The 17988-nt window shown below is 38.7% G+C and overlaps 2 protein-coding genes and 1 long non-coding RNA gene across 4 annotated transcripts in view; 2 read left to right on the top strand and 1 right to left on the bottom strand.

Annotated features, from left to right (window-relative positions):
* The window catches only part of emilin1a (elastin microfibril interfacer 1a), a 35818-nt gene extending 31935 nt beyond the window's left edge, over window positions 1-3883 (top strand). For both annotated transcript variants that reach the window (XM_088325699.1, XM_088325700.1), the window contains exon 12: window positions 2139-3883. In XM_088325699.1, the coding sequence (XP_088181825.1) occupies window positions 2139-2455 (317 nt within the window). In that variant the 3' untranslated portion in view covers window positions 2456-3883. The remainder of the gene's footprint in view (window positions 1-2138) is intronic.
* On the bottom strand, window positions 213-4910 carry LOC148346520 (uncharacterized). The gene is made up of 2 exons (XR_015848357.1): window positions 4672-4910; window positions 213-2440 (listed from the first exon to the last, which is right to left on the bottom strand). It is a non-coding gene; the product is annotated as an uncharacterized LOC148346520 (long non-coding RNA).
* Window positions 4896-17988, top strand: ankef1a (ankyrin repeat and EF-hand domain containing 1a). The gene is made up of 10 exons (XM_088325701.1): window positions 4896-5029; window positions 6678-6913; window positions 6984-7145; window positions 9477-9676; window positions 10732-10881; window positions 12088-12211; window positions 13053-13854; window positions 14336-14562; window positions 16628-16743; window positions 17720-17988. The coding sequence occupies exons 2-10, from the start codon at window positions 6724-6726 to the stop codon at window positions 17723-17725; spliced, it is 1977 nt and encodes a 658-aa protein (XP_088181827.1). The 5' UTR covers window positions 4896-5029; window positions 6678-6723; the 3' UTR covers window positions 17726-17988.

A 17988-nucleotide genomic window follows, 5' to 3' on the forward strand; every position in this document is an offset into this window, starting at 1 on the left:
TGACGATTAATTACTTATTATGCCAAAAGGAAACACACACGTTGATTAATTAAAAACTACACAATCAGATTTATGCAAAACAATGTGGCGTGTGTGAGTATACTGATATATATATATAAAGGGACAGTAGGTAATATGTGTTGCCTCCTAGTTGTTTCATTCTGTAAAAACAAAAAAACCTCAAGAACCGGAACAGGATCAGGACCCAAATGTGCGACGTTTCTCACACAAGCCTTTTATTTTACGGGTAATGGGGAGTCATGCACGTTAGGCAGCAGTCTGGCGTGGAATGACAGGAAGCCAGAGGCCGACGAGATCGATACCAATTGCCCGAGCAGATATCCGACAGATGGGCTCAATACAGGACAGGACGGGACAGACAGGATTGATATCAAAACAGGATATCGAAATCAAACAGGACAAACTAGACAGGAACGAAACTGGAAACCGATATTAAACAGGACAAAATAAACGGGAACAATACCGGACAGGAAATACCAACAGAAAACAGGACCGAGTCAAAACCCACATCTTGCGCAGCAGAGGTTTGTTGACAGACTGAAAAAGGGAGGGTAAGAGCACTGAGCTTAAATAGAAGGGAAGCCAATCCGTCAACAAGCCGCAGCTGGCGCCACACGGGCGGGGCAATTGGGCACCATGGCAACCGTGACAAAAACATTTAAATACTAGGCAAAAATCCATGAACTATCACGCCAATGTTAAGTTTCTTTTAGGCAGTAGAATCCCCACTTGGGTTTTTGACAGTTTTTAACAGTTTTTAGCCTTTTTCTTGAAAACCAGTTACTGTCAGTAAAGCCATTTTTGCATTGTATATTATAGAGTATTGAGTGTCTTCCTTAGAAGTCTTTCATTTTTGTGTATTTTATACAGTACGTGTCACAGTCCTTATTAAACTTATAACTTATATAAAGATTTTCATTTTTTTGCAGCTCCAAACACGTTTTTTTTTTTTTCCGGTCCATTATGGCTCTTTCAACATTTTGGGTTGCCAACGCCTCAAGGGATGAACGGTGTGGGCCTTTTGGAGTTCTGTCTATCAGAGGGAGCAAGAGAGAGAGAAGGGCATGGTTTGGTCCATTCAGGGAGAGGGAGAAAGAGGCCTGATACTGTCCTTTAAGGGTTATAGTGGGACAAGTTTAGCTGAATAGGGTGAGGGGACTTTGGGTGTTCCTACACCCAAGGAGCATGAAAGCATAATCTACAGTCATTCTTTTTTAAAGGGATGCCACCCTGAACAGCTTCTTCTCACGAAGCCTTACCTAGTCCCAGAATAAATGTGATCACCATCTGAAAACCTAAACATTGTTTTTTACACATTTTTATGAAGGTATGTCAAAGCGTCTCCAAAAGTGGCCATTGGGAGACGACCAGTTTATAGCCCTAAAACATTTGCAACCTTTTATTTTACTTTGGCCATTTAGAGATTGTGAAAGAGTTGTAAATGTTTGAATTCTCTTTCCAGAAGTCAACCACAGATTTTGTGATAAACCTTAAACAGACCATAAAATAATGAAAACACTTGAAGCCCAAGTGAGTAATATTTGACCACTAGATGACACTGTTGTCCAATAGGAACAAAAACCAGTGCCAAACAAACGACAACGCAACTGACAAACATGGTGGCGACTTAAGCAGGGGTTCCACGTATGCAAAAAATATATAAATTCCTCGACTTTTTTTTTTAAATGTTTTTTCATTTCAAATCAATGTTTTTGTACCACTAAGAGCCACTAAATATTACACACTGTCCCTTTTAAAAAGTATAGAAAATAATAAAACATGAACAAACCCCAACCCTAACATGTTGGGCCAAGGAATAAAAATGGGTTTCAAGGCTCATTTTAAAAATGGACAGGCTCCGTCCCCTCTGAGCTTCCTCTTAGACTTAGGTACCTCCGGCATCAGCACATTGGCTGATCTGAGTCACCAAGCACTTTACTTCCCCATAGATTTGGGTCCTTACCCTAGGAACAGTGAAACTGCTGAAAAAAAGACCTCCGGGACAGCAGGGACTAATTAAAGCAGATAGTTTGCAATAGTCTGTGGTCTGTGCAGCCCTTTGAGACTCTTTGTGATGAAGGGCATCACAAATAAACATGACTTGACATGTTTCTCAGGTTATTTCACGGCGCCGGTGCGAGGGCGCTACTTCTTCAGCGGCATCCTGACAGGCCACAAGAATGTTAAGATTGAGGCGGTGCTGTCCAAGTCCAACACAGGTGTGGCCCGGGTGGACTCAGCCGGGTATCAACCCGAGGGCCTGGAGAAACCCATGGCAGAGGCTAAGCACATCCCCGGCGCCCTGGCAGTCTTCAACATCATCTTGCCCATGGAAGTCGGCGACACCGTTTGCGTGGACCTGGTCACCGGCAAGTTGGCCTACTCCTCAGAACCTTTGACCATCTTCAGCGGGGCCTTGCTGTACCAGATGTGAATACATCCAGTGTCATAGACGACCAAAGATGTTATTTCAAAAAGTATCATTTGCAGAAAGCAACTTCTTGCTTTTCAGACAAATACGTATTTATTGCCAAAACTTGAATATTCATTTTTGAGGTGCCAAATGAAATAAGTAGGATTGATGAAGCCCCTGGAGTTCCTTTTGTTGATTCGTATATTTTTTCAATGTGATTCTGTGAAGCGCGTCCAAAATTATCCCTAGTATGGTTAAAAAAAAAACAACCAATTCATTACTCCAATCTACGTATTGTCATGATTACCGCTATGCATCACTTGTGCCCGCCCCTTTGGCGCCAACTGCCTCGGACTCTGATTGGCTCCCTTTCCCTATCCAAACCCACTCCTATCTGTCTCTGTTTGTCAGTCCGTCTACAAACCTCAGTTAACACTAGGCAAGCCTTCTTCGACCCTGACTCCCACCTGTTATTTGCTCCTGTCTGTCGCCTTTGGTCAGTCCGTACTGTCACGACCAGAACAGAGACTTACGTTACTCACAAGTTTTATGAGAAGAAAGGGAAAGGGTTGCACCCACGATCCGGGATTGCTGGAGGCGGGAAGCAGGTCACTCTGAACGCGGAAGTGGATCTTCCGTGGCGAGGAATGGCGGTGTCGGGAACGGAAAAACGGGTCAGTAGCCGGGACAGAGAGCAAAAATGTGGTCGGGGTCGGAAGCGAGTCGCAAGCCAGGAAAGGAGAGTGGACGTGGTCAGAGACAAAAGGTCGAAAGCCGGGACAGGAGAGTAGACGTGGTCAAGATCAAAAAACGGGTCGAAGCCGGGGAACAGAGAGGGGCAAAAAACTGGTGGGAGTCAGGGTTCGAAAAAGGCTTGCCTAGAGTAAACTGAGGTTCGCAGACATACTGACGAAAGGAGTGGGTTTGAATAGTGACAGAGAGCCAATCAGAGTCCGAGGCAGTTGGCGCCAGTAATCATGACAAATTTGTTACTCCAATTTACGCATTGAATCCAATTTTTGTGTTATTTTGTACAAAACAATTTGCTATTTTGTTTTTCTAGTTTAAACGACCCACTGTTGGGGTTGTTTCTTTTTAAACCTCACACTTTCTCAGATCGTTTTACAAAAAAATTATTCATTTTGTATTGGTCCCTGCTTGACCCAAATTGGGTTATGTTTGACCCAAAGTTACAGAAAAAATGTAAGGGAAAAATGTGCATAAATAAAGAGTGCCTTCAGATAAAATATATTTTGAACGAGACATGATTATCGCTCATTTTTGAGGATTGTACACTCTTGAAGGAATGTATATATTTTTAAATAATGTATGTCATATTTTTATGCGCCACCACTTCACTTTGCTACGTACTGTACATGTTTTGTATTTTTTGTAGTATGAGTGCCGAAATACAAGATAAACACCCCAAAAGAGCTGTGGCAGTGTGAATTGAATCTCTTTTTTTATGTACAATAACAATTTATCGCATTTTACAGGGGAAAACTAAAAATATTTGATGAGGTTGTGAGTCCCGATGAGTTTGTCTCTGCGGCTTTTTATTGCTTTGACTCACAGTGTCACCTTGCGGCCGAAAAAAGACGTGCAGGTTGGTATTTTCTCACCCGATTTAAATAATACAGTACTTGTTTATATTCTGCAGTGGGCGTACTGGAAAGGAAAGTGGGCACTTGAATACTTTCAATAATAAATGGGAGCTCCTTCACTATTATTGTAGAGCAGAACAGGTAAGTCGATCACCTGAGTGCAAGTTTGTAATCCTACCTGAGTTGCTTAGTTTGTAAATTCAATCCGAAGGGGGCCTTGAAGTGATAAGGAGAAGGATTTGGTTGCCATATTCTTTGTCATTTTCCCAAATTAAAATTACAAAAATGACTGTTATAATCGATCTTATTTTTCTACGATTAATTGACAGGAAAAACACTTTGCTATGTTTTTTAACGGCATTTAGCATTTCAAATGCACAACACGCCCACAAGAAGCTACTCGGATTCAGCGCGTTTGGTTGCTAGGGAGATGAGCCACGCCCCTTCAACAAATCTGAGGAAGACTACGTTTTGAAACTGAAAAAAATAGCATTTATGGACGGAAGACAACATTTAGATAAAGGCTATAGAAGCCGAAATCCGGGAGAATTAGTCGATCACGTCGATATAACCTGGTAAAATGGACTCGTGCATGTTTTAGTGCAGGTGAGTGATTTCGTGATTGAAGCTTACCTTTCCTTATTCATGAAAATTGACATTTTTTCTGTATTCTATTTAAATTACTCAACACAGAATTTAATGATATTTCGTCCTGCAATCCGAGACTTCCGCTCCAGATTATTTGCGTCTGCTTTTGATGACGTCAGGTCGCTGTCATTTACAGCCCTAACGCACTGACGTCATAGTCTTCTGCCGACGTGACGTCACCTTGCCATGTTTCACACCATGTTGTCTTTCTCGATTCGATAGTTGTGCAGAAATTGAGTCAACTGCTGAGTAAAAGTGTCCAAAAACCTGCACAATGAAACATTTTCCGAAATGAGATTTGCACTGCCACAAGGGTGGATCAGTGCCACTTCGGCAGGTTGAGGTTGAGTACTTTGACATCGTGTGCATTCCTTAAATACAAAAACCAAAATAATATACTTTTTTTTAAGCATGATGGCAGTAGCATGGTTGGTAGTTTCCATTAATAAAAGTCTTTTTTTTTTAAATTAAAAGTTAAAAAAAGTTGGGACCAAAATAGTCATCCTCCTGTACATCACTGGAAAAAGCTATGAAAAGTAATATTTCTTAAAACCGCAAAAAACGCGGTAGTAGTACCAAAACTGACCTGTTACAGGCAGCATCGTGCAAAACTAAGAGAAAAAAACTAGCAGAATAAACAGAAAAAACAGTATTTTCGAGACTAAAGTTTTGATATATTTAATTGTTTTAATTTGAGTTAAGACATTATTTTAAAATATAATAAAATAATAGGACAGATATACTTAAAATCTTGATTTTTGGAGGTATTTGCAAAAATCAAACAATTCAAGTAAGAATTTTTTATTTTTTTCCCGAAAGTAAATATCGCAAAAATAGTAAAAGCCCAACTTATAAAGAGGACAATAATAGAAAAAATTGTCGACTTGAAATTGTTTTATACTTACAAAAGAAAACAGTACACTAATTCAAAATTCGCAGGATTGCTTTTCAAAATGTTAATATTTGTTTTTCCCCTATTTATAAAATAATTCTCGTAAGAAATAATAGGCCAACTGAGAAAAGTATTTTCTATTTTACTTTCTCATTTTAAAAATCTCCTCAAAAAGTACTTTAATGTTAGATTGATTTCTTTTAAAATTGTTTGCAAAAGTTTAAGTAAAGATAATACTTAAAAATAGCACCAAAAAAAGCAATGCCTGAGAGAATAGCAGTAGCAAAATTAGGCGTTTCCACTACACCTTTTTTTGGCGTAAAAATTGATAAAATAATAAATGTTTTACCAAATTAAAGTCTTATAAACAAACAAAAGTGTATTTAACCCTTCTGTAATCTTAAATCAAAATTACCAGCCACTGTGTTGTTAAAAATTTGAAACGTTTTTCTATTTAAGATGTGTTAACAATACCAACTAAGTTCAAAATTTCCCTATGCTTATTTTCCACAGTGCTTATCTGCTTTAATCAGAACAGTTCGGTTCAAAAACATTAAATTCGATGAATGGGGGAGGAGTGCTGGAGAGTAAAGCCGTTCTCCGTCCAATGGGTTTTTGTTTTGTTTTCAATTGTTAGCGAAGCATGAAAATGGTGAAAGTAAGAAAAGGCCAGCTTAAAGTACACTCCAAACACCAACTTTAACCCCAAGAAAGATGAAAAACGAAAAGTTTATTCAAGCACGTCTTAAAAAGGCACGTACTTGAGCTGAGTAAGGCTGTTATGATGACTTAAGCCAGGAGATGGCATCAGAGAGTAAACAAGTTCCAAATCCTGTTCAGGTCCTTTAACTTTACATGTTATTACGTTTCCTAGATTGGTCCCAACAGTAGAAAAAAATGAATGAATTTAATCACAAATTGTATGTATACTAAAGTACAAAGCTGGTCCTTAAAATGAGAGCAACATGAGGGTTGAGAAACTAGTTCAGCCACATTGATTTAGGATTTGAGAATGCAATTCTCCTGTGTACCACCACAGAAAGCCTGAGTACAAATCCCAAATTCAAAATGGCATTATTTTTAACATCATTTTTTTCAGGTTTTGAGGCTCTCGCCATCGGCGAACGTGGTCGCCGATCGGCACAATGACGGGCCGAGAAGTGGACGTCCGTCTGCAGGTGCTGCAGATCTACCGCCTGCTGCAATACATCCACGAGAATGACGAGGCGCAGATCGAGATGATGGTCAACCTCGGCGTGGAGAACCTCATCAATCTCACCGAGCCTCAGAACGGAACTGGGGCTCTCCACATGGCGGTCGCCTCCAACAACCAAGGTAAGGACAAACCATAATGGCTATTTTTCAATTACCGGGACAGCCGTACATGCAAAATCCCCTTTTGCAGACCTGACCAGGTTCCTCCTGTCCCTGAGGGCGCACCCTGACATCCAGAACAAGAGGGGCCACACCCCGATCATGTTGGCATCCGAGCTGGGCAACGATGGAATTGTGAAAATGTTGGCGGACCACGACGCTGATATGAGCATCCAGGACAAAGAGGGCAAAGGTGAGCCAGGGGAACCGCAAAAGAAAGGTTAGGGGTATGGTTAGGTTATTCTAGGGGTAGAGTAAACCTAGGGGTAGAGTTAGGACTGTGTTTAGGACTCAGCCGGAGTTAGGTTTAGGGCTAGGGTTTGACTAGGGCTTGGGTCAGGGCAGGGGTTGAGTTAAGCTAGGTGTAGGGTCAGGACTAAGCTAAGGGCTAGGGCTAGGGCTAGTGTTTGGGTAGGGCTAGGGTCGTGGTGGGTTGAAGTTAAGATAAGTTTGGGGTTTGGCTAGGTTTAGGGTAAGGGTTTGGCTATGAGTAGGGATAAAATAGGGTTGGGATTTGCATTAGGGTTAGGGTTTGGCTAGGGGTAGTGTTAGGCTAGGATTAATGTAATCTTGAGGCAGAGTAAAACCAGGGTTAGGACTATGTTTTGGGCTAGGCTAAAGTTAGGTTTAGGGCTAGGATTTGACTGGTGCTAGTGCTGGGGTTGGGGCAGGGTTACGATTAAGATAGATGTAGGGTCAGGACTAAGCTTACGGCTAGGGCTAGTGTTTGGCTAGGGCTAGGATTGGGACAGGGTTAGGGTTAAACTAGATGTAGGGTGAGGACTATGTTCAGGCTAGGTTCAGGGTTTGGCTAGGGCTAAGCTTGGGTTAGGTTGAAGTTAAGATAAGTTCGGGGTTTGGCTAGGTTTACAGCAAGGGTTTGGCTATAAGCAAGATTAAAATAGGGTTGGGATTTGTATTAGGATTAGGGTTTGGCTAAGGGTCGGGTTAGGCTAGGCTAATCTAGGGGTAGAGTAAAACTAGGGGTAGTGTTAGGACTATGTTTTGGGCTATGCTAGAGTTAGGTTTAGGGTTAGGATTTGGCTAGTGCTGGGTTATGGTTAAGCTAGATGTAGGTTCAGGACTAAGCTTAGGGCTAGACTTGGGTTACGGTTAACATAGTGGAAGAGTTACCATATTTTCCGCACTATAAGGCGCACCTAAAAGTCTTAATTTTTTTCAAAAGCTGACCATGCGCCTTATAATACAGTGCACCTTATATATGGCTCAATGGTGTGTCGCAAAGTCTTGCAACTAATGCAACAGCCGCCGACTAGATTTTCCCCCGAACGTGAAGTAGTCCGCGGTGTATGATGGGATTTATATACCGGTGTTTCATTGGCTAACCAATGTGTCAATCATCATTTGAATCGATCACTATTGGCTAAAGTTATTCGGAGGTAAAGGGGGCGGATCCTTTTTATCATTTACAGGCTCGGATAGGCTAAAGGAGCAAAACAAACCCTGCAATTGGCCGAAAAAGATGTGTCAATCATCAGTTGAATCGATCACTATTGGCTAGAGTTATCCAGAGGTAAAGGGGGCGGATCCTTTTTATCATTTACGGGCTTGCATAGGCTAAAGGGACAAAACAAAGCCTGCAATTGGCCGAAAAAGATGAATGTGAATAGCAAGTTTGGTTGGTTGTCTACGGCATAGAGAAAACATGTTTTACTATTCTGTATTTGTAAATATTTTATTCTCATGGATCTACTACACTCACGGATATAAGAGGACCATTGTTGCACATTATTATTGAACACAACGACTTCGGTGAGCTACTCCGGCTATATATTTTCCCAGTATTTTGTTTCAAAGTGATATCGATGTTTCTGTGATGGGTCTTTTTTTTTTTAATTAAACTCAATTACAAGTGTTTATTGTCATTTGCACAGTAAAGTTGCAAGCGAAAAAGAAAATAGAAACTAAGGAATGATTTGCATTTCTTGAATCCCAAGACTTTAACCTTCCGAATGATATTTGGAACGATGCATCTGAGTGACATTGTACGGACACCGCATCTGCACGTGTCTACGACACGTATTTGCTTCTTTGCAAGCTTTCGGAATGTTAAGGGGGTAATAAGTTTGACTGAACTATCTGACTGTTTTGTCGACGTTCCCATTGTAGCGCCTTATAATCCGGTGCGCCTTATCTATGGAGGATATAGGACCAAAAACTATTTTTTGGAGGTGCGCCCTATAACCCGGTGCGCCCTAAAGTGCGGAAAATACGGTAGGTTAAAGTTATGATTAAGTTTGGCTATGGCTAAATTTAGGGTAAGAGTTTGGCTATGGTTAGGGTTAAAGTAGGGTTGAGATAAGTACTAGGGTTAAGGTTTGGCTAGGGGTAGGGTTAGCATAAATTAGAATTAGGTTCAGGGTTAGGACGGACTAGGGTAAGGGTTTGGCTGGAGGTAGGATCAGGACTAGGTTTTGAGCTACGCTAGGTATTAGTGTTATGTAAGGGCTAGAATATGTTTCATTTCATTTTTATCGGAAATCTCTTGGTGCATGTCCTACAGGGGTGCTGTTCTACTGCATCTACCCCACAAAGCGACACACGCGCTGCCTGCAAACAGTGCTGGAGTACCAAGCGGACGTCAATAACGTTTCGGTGCAGGGGACGCACGTTTTTCAGCTCATGTGCCAGAACGCCAGAGACTGCGCCCCCATGTGTCACATGATGCTGGAGAAAGGGGCTGACCCCAACGCAACAGACCAGGTTCATATTTAGATAGAGGGTAAAATGTATTCACTCATTAACTACCAATGACAGTTACACATGTCAAAGATCCATTTTTAATTCAGTGCCATTGACGGATTTAGACGTCATCCTTCATTTTTCTCTTAGTAGTAGTCAACTGGGTTGGCAGTAAATGAATTCGTTTTATCAAATATTTTTGTTTCATTTTCTAATATATATCGTAAAGTGTTTTTATTTTTAATTGATCATTTATTAATTATTTTATTTTATTAACTATATTCTTGAATAGGGTTTACAATATATTATTTCTAATGTATCATGTTTATATACATATCTTATCAAGTCTAATAGTTACAGTTTATCAAAATAAAAAAATAGATGTATGCAGAATTAAATTGATTCAAAATATATTTAAAAAAATGATTTCAAGTCAAGTTTAGTCAGGTCACATTTTTTGTATAGGCCACAATCACACCATCCCTGGATCTGAAACCAGCATGCAGGAAAGGGGAAAAACTCAAAAGCATTTATCATTGAATATAAATAAATATCATGATAAATATTTTTCTCATTTGTGTTCTTTTAATAATGAATATATTTTTCAATATAATTTTGACTTTTTTATTGGTATATTTTTTTTAAGAATTGTATTTTCTTAAATATACTCTTGAGTATATATCCAATGGAAAAAAAAACAAATAAAATGACAAATACAATGTAACATAAAATAATAAATGAAAGGAGTGATATTTTCAAAAAAGGAAGGATTCTGCGCATACAGACTCTATGTATTTTACAATATTATTATTTTGTATTATATTTATTTTTAGAAATTGCAATTAAACATAATAATTACAATTTATTGGAAATTAAAAAAACAGATATTAACATAGAATAGATTAAAATCATATTGAATTTTTAAAAATTAATTTACCATAAAAGCTAGTGGTATTAATGATATATCTAAGAATTAAAAAATAAAAATGTATTTTTCTATATATATTTGATGATATTGAAATAAATTAACATTGAAATTGAATTTTTTCATTCAGCAATCGTTTAATGTCTCTTAGAAAACCGGCGTAACGGCTCTCATGGAAGCTGCCAAAGCCGGATCGGAAGATCTGGTCCGGGACATCCTAAAGCGGGGTGGGAACCCCAACGCCCTGGACCAGAAACGTTTGTCAGCTGTGCACTATGCCGCCATGGGGGGCTTCTTTGAGGTGAGGGTTAGGGTAAGGGGTAAGAGGTAAGAGGTAAGGGGTAAGGGGTAAGGGGTAAGGGTTAGGAGTTACAGTTTAGGGTTAGGGCAAGGTTTCGGAGTAAGGGTTAGGGTTAGAGTTTAGGTTTAGGGTTAGTAGTTATAGGTAGGATTAGGTTAGGAGTTAGGATTAAGGGTTAGGAGCAATGTTCCCTGTAATTTTCCATGGGTCTGAGCGTTCACACAAAGTCGGTGAGCAACGCTTGAAACAACAGTGAGGAACCATAATCCCAAGTGTGGCAAGATAATTAATTATCAAACATGTCCAAAACTTGACATTTTGCTGAGTTTCCGGCAATGCAAAATTATTTATCACTTTTGAATAAATTGACTCATGTATTATTGTAAAGGTTGTACGGCCTACAAACGTCATTTGTTTTTACAATTCTTTCACAAGATTTCCATTTCTTTTTTTCCTGGTATCTTTTGTCGCATAATACTAACATTTTTGGGGGCTAATTTAGTCGGTTACACGATACAGAACTGTATTTAATTATTTTATTTTTTTAGTGGAAGTACAATGCTGGCAACAATATTGGCTTGCTATAATTGGAAATTATTTGAATGCAACACAAACCTTTTCTTCTTTTCCCTGTTTTTTTCCTGCTCTTTTCTCTCTTTTTCTCTCCTTTTGTTTCTTCTTTTTTCAGCTTTTCACTACTTTTTCATTTTGGTATTTTTTTCTTTTTTGCTCTATTTCCCCCCTTCCTGCATAATTTTACATAATATTTGGTCATGTAGGGATTAGAGAAGCAAAAATAACCTGAAGAGCCGTTTGGGACCCGAAAGAGCCGGTTATTTTTAGTGAGCCGAGCGGAAGAAGCCGATTCTCGAAAAACTCTACTGACTTTACTCAACTTCGTTCTACTTCGACCTTGACTTCAAAATACCGCATTTAGGACACAACGTCAGGGGAACCCGTGTATTTTTACCTTCATGCACTGTAACTTTGACTTAACTCGCTTCTTGATTAGCAATTTCGAGCCCTGGTTTTTGTGAGCTGGCTAGATTTTCTTGTGCGCGGAAAAGCTCAGGGCGGTGCGCAATTGTGCACACATGCAGTTTGGGGGGAACATTGGTTAGGAGTTAGGATTGAGGGTTAGGAGTTACAGTTTAAGGTTAGGGCCATTTTGATTTCTTTTTTATTTACCTGGCGTGTGTCCCGCAGGTGATCGTGCTGCTATCGGCGTTTCGGGCAGATATGAGCATAATCAACGTGGACGAGTGCACGGCGCTACATTTTGCCGCTGCTACGGGAAACGTCAATTGCTGCAAATTCCTGGCACAGAGAGGTATGGATTTTTTCATTATTTTGTTGAGAAGGCCAGGGAAAACATACCTTTTCATAAAACAAATGTATAAAATGATTAGATAAATATTTAAATATAATGAATGTAATGAAAAGATAGCTGTTAATGACATAGTATGTGTTGAGATATTTGTACTTAAACTGGTAATGAGTTTTAGAATATGGCTGGATTTGGCACATAATAAAATAAAATAAAAATAAGATAAAAAATAAAATAAAAAATATTGAATACAAAATGAAATAAAAAAATTAATAAAAATTAAATAAAATTAGAAATATTAAACATAAAATAATAAAAAAATAATAAAACAAATATAAAAATAAAAAATAAAAAATAGAAAATAAAAATTAAAAAATTGAAAATTAAATAAGAAATAAAAAACAAAATAAAATAATAGAATAAAATAAAATAAAATAAAAATAGATAAAATAAAATAAATGAAAATAAATTACATTAAATATATAGTAAAATAAAAATAAATAAAGTAAAATAAAAATAAAATAAAAATAAATAAAATAAGAAACCAACCCTCAAACAAATAATGACATAAAATAAAATCAAATTTAAAAATTGATATACAATGTAAAGTAAAACAATAAAATAAACAAGTATAGATCATAAAAAGGGGAATAAAAATACAACAAAATTAAATATAAAATAAAATAAATTATAAATATACATACATGAATAAAACTGGATTCGATTATTATGGATTATTTTTTTAGAATAATTCCAACTATGAGGAATCCTTTAGTTTCAATTTGATACATTTGGATTGATTTCAAATCCACATTCCGACGAAAACATAAATTTTTCCGTGCAGGGTGCAACGCTAAAGTGAAAAACCGCGACGGTCTCCTTCCCCGTCAGATCGCCAAAGACGCCGGGCACAAACCGGCCTTCAAAGAACTGAGAAAAGCCGAAAAACAGAAAGCCAACACGGACGAATCGGTCCTCACCGACATCTGGGCCCTCACCCTCCACGACTGGTCCAACGAATACCAGCGCGAGCTCCTGCAGGCCTTCGAAAGCGACAAGGTCCCGTCTGAAAAATTTGCCTCGGTCCTGACCTCTCTCGGTGCCCCCGTCAGCCCGGAACAACTGGAACTGATCGTCTCCTTCCACGGCATCGGCCGGGACCCCGCCGTCAATGTCAACGACTTCATCAAAGGCTCCAGTTACATCAAAAAACCCTACCTTCTCCTCTCTTACCAACCCAAGAAGAAGAAGGGCGGCAAGGGTGGCAAGGGCAAGAAGAAAAAACCCAAGTTTGTGCTACCCATACCCATTTGTACCCTCCCACCCGAGTTTAGACCTCGTCGGGAGGACGGGGGACCTCCGGAGTATCTGATGGAGACCTACAACACGGCCGACACCCGGCAACTGGAGGACGACCTCACGCCTGAGCATCCTGTCGTGGACGACACGGCTTGGTACACCGAAAGACCTGACAAGATCTACCTCAACGTCAACTATCTTGTGAAGAACGGAGACCTGGAAGCGCTGGAGGTGGCTTTCAACCAGAGGATCCCTGTGGATGTCCAAGACCCGTTTTATAAGACTCCGCTCATGGTGGCCTGTTCTGTGGGCAACGCCGAGGTCACCAGGTACCTCCTCGACAAAGGGTGAGGATTTTTACCTTTTCCGATCTTCTAAGGGTTAGGTTTAGATTTCGGATGCCTTGTTCAGCCTGGGGTTTAGGGCTGGTGACCAGTCAAGGGTTAACCTTTGGGATGGGCTACTGCTTATCTACAGAAGTAGAAAATGACTAGAAAATCGGTTGGTACAATCCGAAATACAGGTGCTTGAAATCCCTTGAAAAATGCTTGAATTTTGAAGTCCAAGTTTGTTGGCGATAGAAAGCATCTTCCTCTGTTTAGTCAATCAGAATGCGGAACACAATGCACGATAAAAGAAACCTACTGTCAAACAAGAATAAACAGGCATGAATTTGTTTAAGGTAAAAAGGCAATCATGTTGAAAAGAAACTATATATTTTTAAGAAAATAGATTAAAAATGTTTAAAATAAATGAAAAAAAATAATAGAAATAAGTGAAAAAAATTTTTTCTTACAATTTTCTCCATGTTTTATTTTGGTGGGACAGAGCTACTGTGGACATCTGTGACCAGTTTTTGTGGACGCCTCTTCATCACGCCGTCCAATCAGGCAATGTGGAAATTCTGGAGCTTCTTTTGGAGGCCGGGGCAAACATCAACGCTCAGACCATCACAGGGACCACGCCTCTTATGTTGGCCATCGAAAGCATGCACCTCTCTTGCGTCCAATTCTTCTTTGCGGCCGGCGCAAACGTCTTTGCAGAGAACAAGAAAGGTGCGTTCTCACAAATAAGATGAATGGACTGCATTTCTACAGTGCTTTTCAAGTCACTGAAGACCTCCCACAGCCTTCAACAATGATGCTATGCTAACAAATAGCAAACTGATTAAAGCAAAAAATAAGAAGGCAATCAGCACGAATTTGGCATTTTGGGCAATTAGGGTTATAATTGCTGGAAAGCTAACAAGCTAGGAGTTGAACGTTAGCATCTTTGCAAATTTTTACGAAAGAACTAGAATAGAATGTTAACAGACAGAAGGCTCACATAAAAGCTAAGCTAACAAATAGCATCCTGCTGACAGAAATGACTGCGGGCAAAACTCAATAATTTAGCATTTTTGCAATTTAAATGGTTAATGCTGGATTGCTGAATTGTTAAAACTGAACGATAGCATGTTTGCTACTTTTGCCAACGCGATATGATCGAATGCTAAGATCTTATAAAAATCTTAAAATAAGGAGAATTATTTGACAATGCAGCGAGAGTTTGTATTTTTTATTTTTTTAATTGAGCTTACCAAAAAAAAGAAAAAAATGACCACTAGCTGGCACTGTATTGTCTAATGCAAACGAAAATCAGTGCCAGACGATCACAGAGTTGCAGCAAGATGCCAGACAAACATGGCGACGACTACTAATTATGGATTCCACTAAAAGAAATTCAAATTTCTCTACCTATGATTTTTTATTAGCATTGGTGTGATAGTTCCGAGATTTTTGGCTAGTATTCAAATCAATATTTTTATTTTTTAGTAATTGAACATTTTTTTGTACACACTGACTGAATTATCTGATTTTTTTAAAAATAAGTTAAATCTGTGGAAAAATGATGAAAACCTCCTTCAAATTGAGTAATAATACATTTAAAATAGATAAACAAGTAAAAAAAGATATAATAAAAAAAACCAAAATAATCCAAATGGTGGCGTAATGTTCTAGAATTTAAAAAAAAAAAGTAAAGTAAAAAATGAATAATCAAAGAATAGGCACAAATATTTATTTATAAAAAGTAATTACATTTAAATACAAATAGTTAATAAATAAACCTTAAAAGTAGCGACATTATATTCCAATCTGGCAGGATTTATTTAAATTTAAAAAAGTTTTAAAAAAAAAAGTAAAAAAGAGGTTAAAAAAATCCCGAAATGTATATAATCGGCAGATTTTTTTTTTCATTAGAAAAAAAGTTTCAACCTATAAAAAAAGAAAAATAATCATTTAAATATAACAATTTGTTATATGTGACAAAAAAATAGTAAAAGAAAATATACTAAAATACCAAAATAATCCAAATGGACAAAATTATCTGCCAGTAGGTTTAATTTGTTTTCAAATATTTCAGTAATAACTGTCAGGACCAGAACGGAAACAGGACCCAATTGCGTTACGTTTCTCACGAGTTTTATTAAAGGAAATAGGAAGGGCTGTGCCCACGACCCGGTGTTTGTTAGGCACGGGAAGCAAGTCACTCTTGTACTCGGATTGTGATCCGAACACGGAAGTGGATCTTCCGTCACGAGCGATGGCGGTGTCAAGGACGGAAAAACAGGTCGAGAGCCGGGACAGGAGAGCAAAAACGTGGTCAATGTCAGAAACGGGTCGTAAGCCGGGACGGGAGAGCAAACGTGGTCGGGATCAAAAACGGGTCGTAAGTCGGGACAGGAGAGCAGACGTGGTCAGGATCAGAACAGGTCGTAGCCGAAGACAGACGAGAGCAAAAACTGGATAGGTGGAAGTCAGGGTCGAAAAAGGCTTGCCTAGTATTCACTGAGGTTCGCAGACGGACTGACAAAAGGAGACAGACAGGACTGGGTACAAATACTGATCGGGAGCCAATCAGAACCCGCGGCAGTTGGCGCCAGACAATGACGCCTTTTTTTTGTAGTAAAATGTGAAAAAATAATCCTTAAAATGAGCTGAAGTATTTGGCAATCAGGCAAGACTTGTTGTTACAATAATACATTTAGAAATAGTAAATAATAACCCTTTGATAAATAATCTCACAAAAAATCTGCAATAATCCTCAATAAATTGCCATTTTTTTATTGTTCTTTTCCAGAGCAAACATGCCTGGACGTGGCTACGGCATTCGGTGACGGCGCCATCTACCAATTGGTCAAAGACACGTTTGAAGCTATGCCCAAGCCCAAAAACAAAGGAAAGGGAAAAGGGAAGGTAAGACACATTATAGTAGCTGCCAGTGTTGGGAATAAAGGCGTTTTTCAGTCACAGAGTGATCGAATTATTTTTTCCACCGTTACAACGTCGTTACCTTTACTGACGGTTAAAAGCTGTGCAGAGTTGTTTACGTCACATCCTTTCGGATCATGTCACCATTCAAAATAGCAACTACTTTATAGTGAGGTAGCGATTACGAAGATAGTATTTACTAATGCACCGAACGAAAAGGGGATAAGGGCTAATTTGCGAACAAAACGTCTCTATGAGCTGGCTCTTGGAGTGAAGGAAGGGAGCTGGCTTCCCACCAATCAACAGCTGGTTCTCACCAAGATGCCCTTTTTCTCTTGGTCAATAGTATATTTTATCTTTTTTTGATTTATAAACATTTTAATTACCCTGCCTGTGAGTTCAGTGTTAATGGATTTATATAAAAATGTTAAGTGTTTTCTCTTTTTTAATTTATGGTTGTATTTTTCTTTTATTTCTTTTTCATCCATTGTCTTTATTTTCTCCCCCTTACCAAGTCATTCTGTGCATAATGTGACATAATCATTGGGAATGTAGGGATTAAAGCAACCAAAACAACCTTGAAGAGCCGTTTGGAACCCGAAAGAGTCGGCTCTTTTTAGAGAGCCCAGCCGAAAAAAACGGTTCTCTATAAAAAGTCATAATTCCCATCTCTTCAAGTAAACTCCGGTCAAAGACGTCCCCGCAGTGTTTCATATTTGCTCAGACAATTCTGGATTCTTTGACGTATAACAACTTATTTTTAAAGTAACGGAAACAGTTACTTTCCCTGTTACATAGTTACTTTTACTCTGGAGTAATTCAGTTACTACCTCGGTTACGGTTTAGCAGAAGTGGGTAACTCTAACTAATTCGTTTTAGAAAGTAACATGTTCAGCACTGGTAATTGTACGTCTGCAAAAAACAAAATAACTAATGTTTCTTTTTTTCTGTTTTATGACAGAAATAACTCTCCATCTGCTACTCTGGGACTTCATTTTGTGGCAGTTTGAAAGGAATAAACGCCATCTTTGCAAAAATACTTTGGGGTTTAGGTACAAGGAAGATCCATTTTGTAGTCTTTTTTTATTTGTTTATTTTTGTAAAATCCAGCAACTTCCAACGTTATATTTCGTTTGCTTCACCCAGTGCGGCTAATTAATCCCCTCTAGCGGTAGCTGAAAAAAATGCAACAACATTTGCGATGTAATGGGAGGCAGAGAAGAGAACACT

Source organism: Urocampus carinirostris, chromosome 20, assembly GCF_059441175.1.
Source record: "Urocampus carinirostris isolate Australia breed hairy pipefish chromosome 20, RoL_Ucar_1.0, whole genome shotgun sequence".
NCBI classification, from domain to species: Eukaryota; Metazoa; Chordata; class Actinopteri; order Syngnathiformes; family Syngnathidae; genus Urocampus; species Urocampus carinirostris.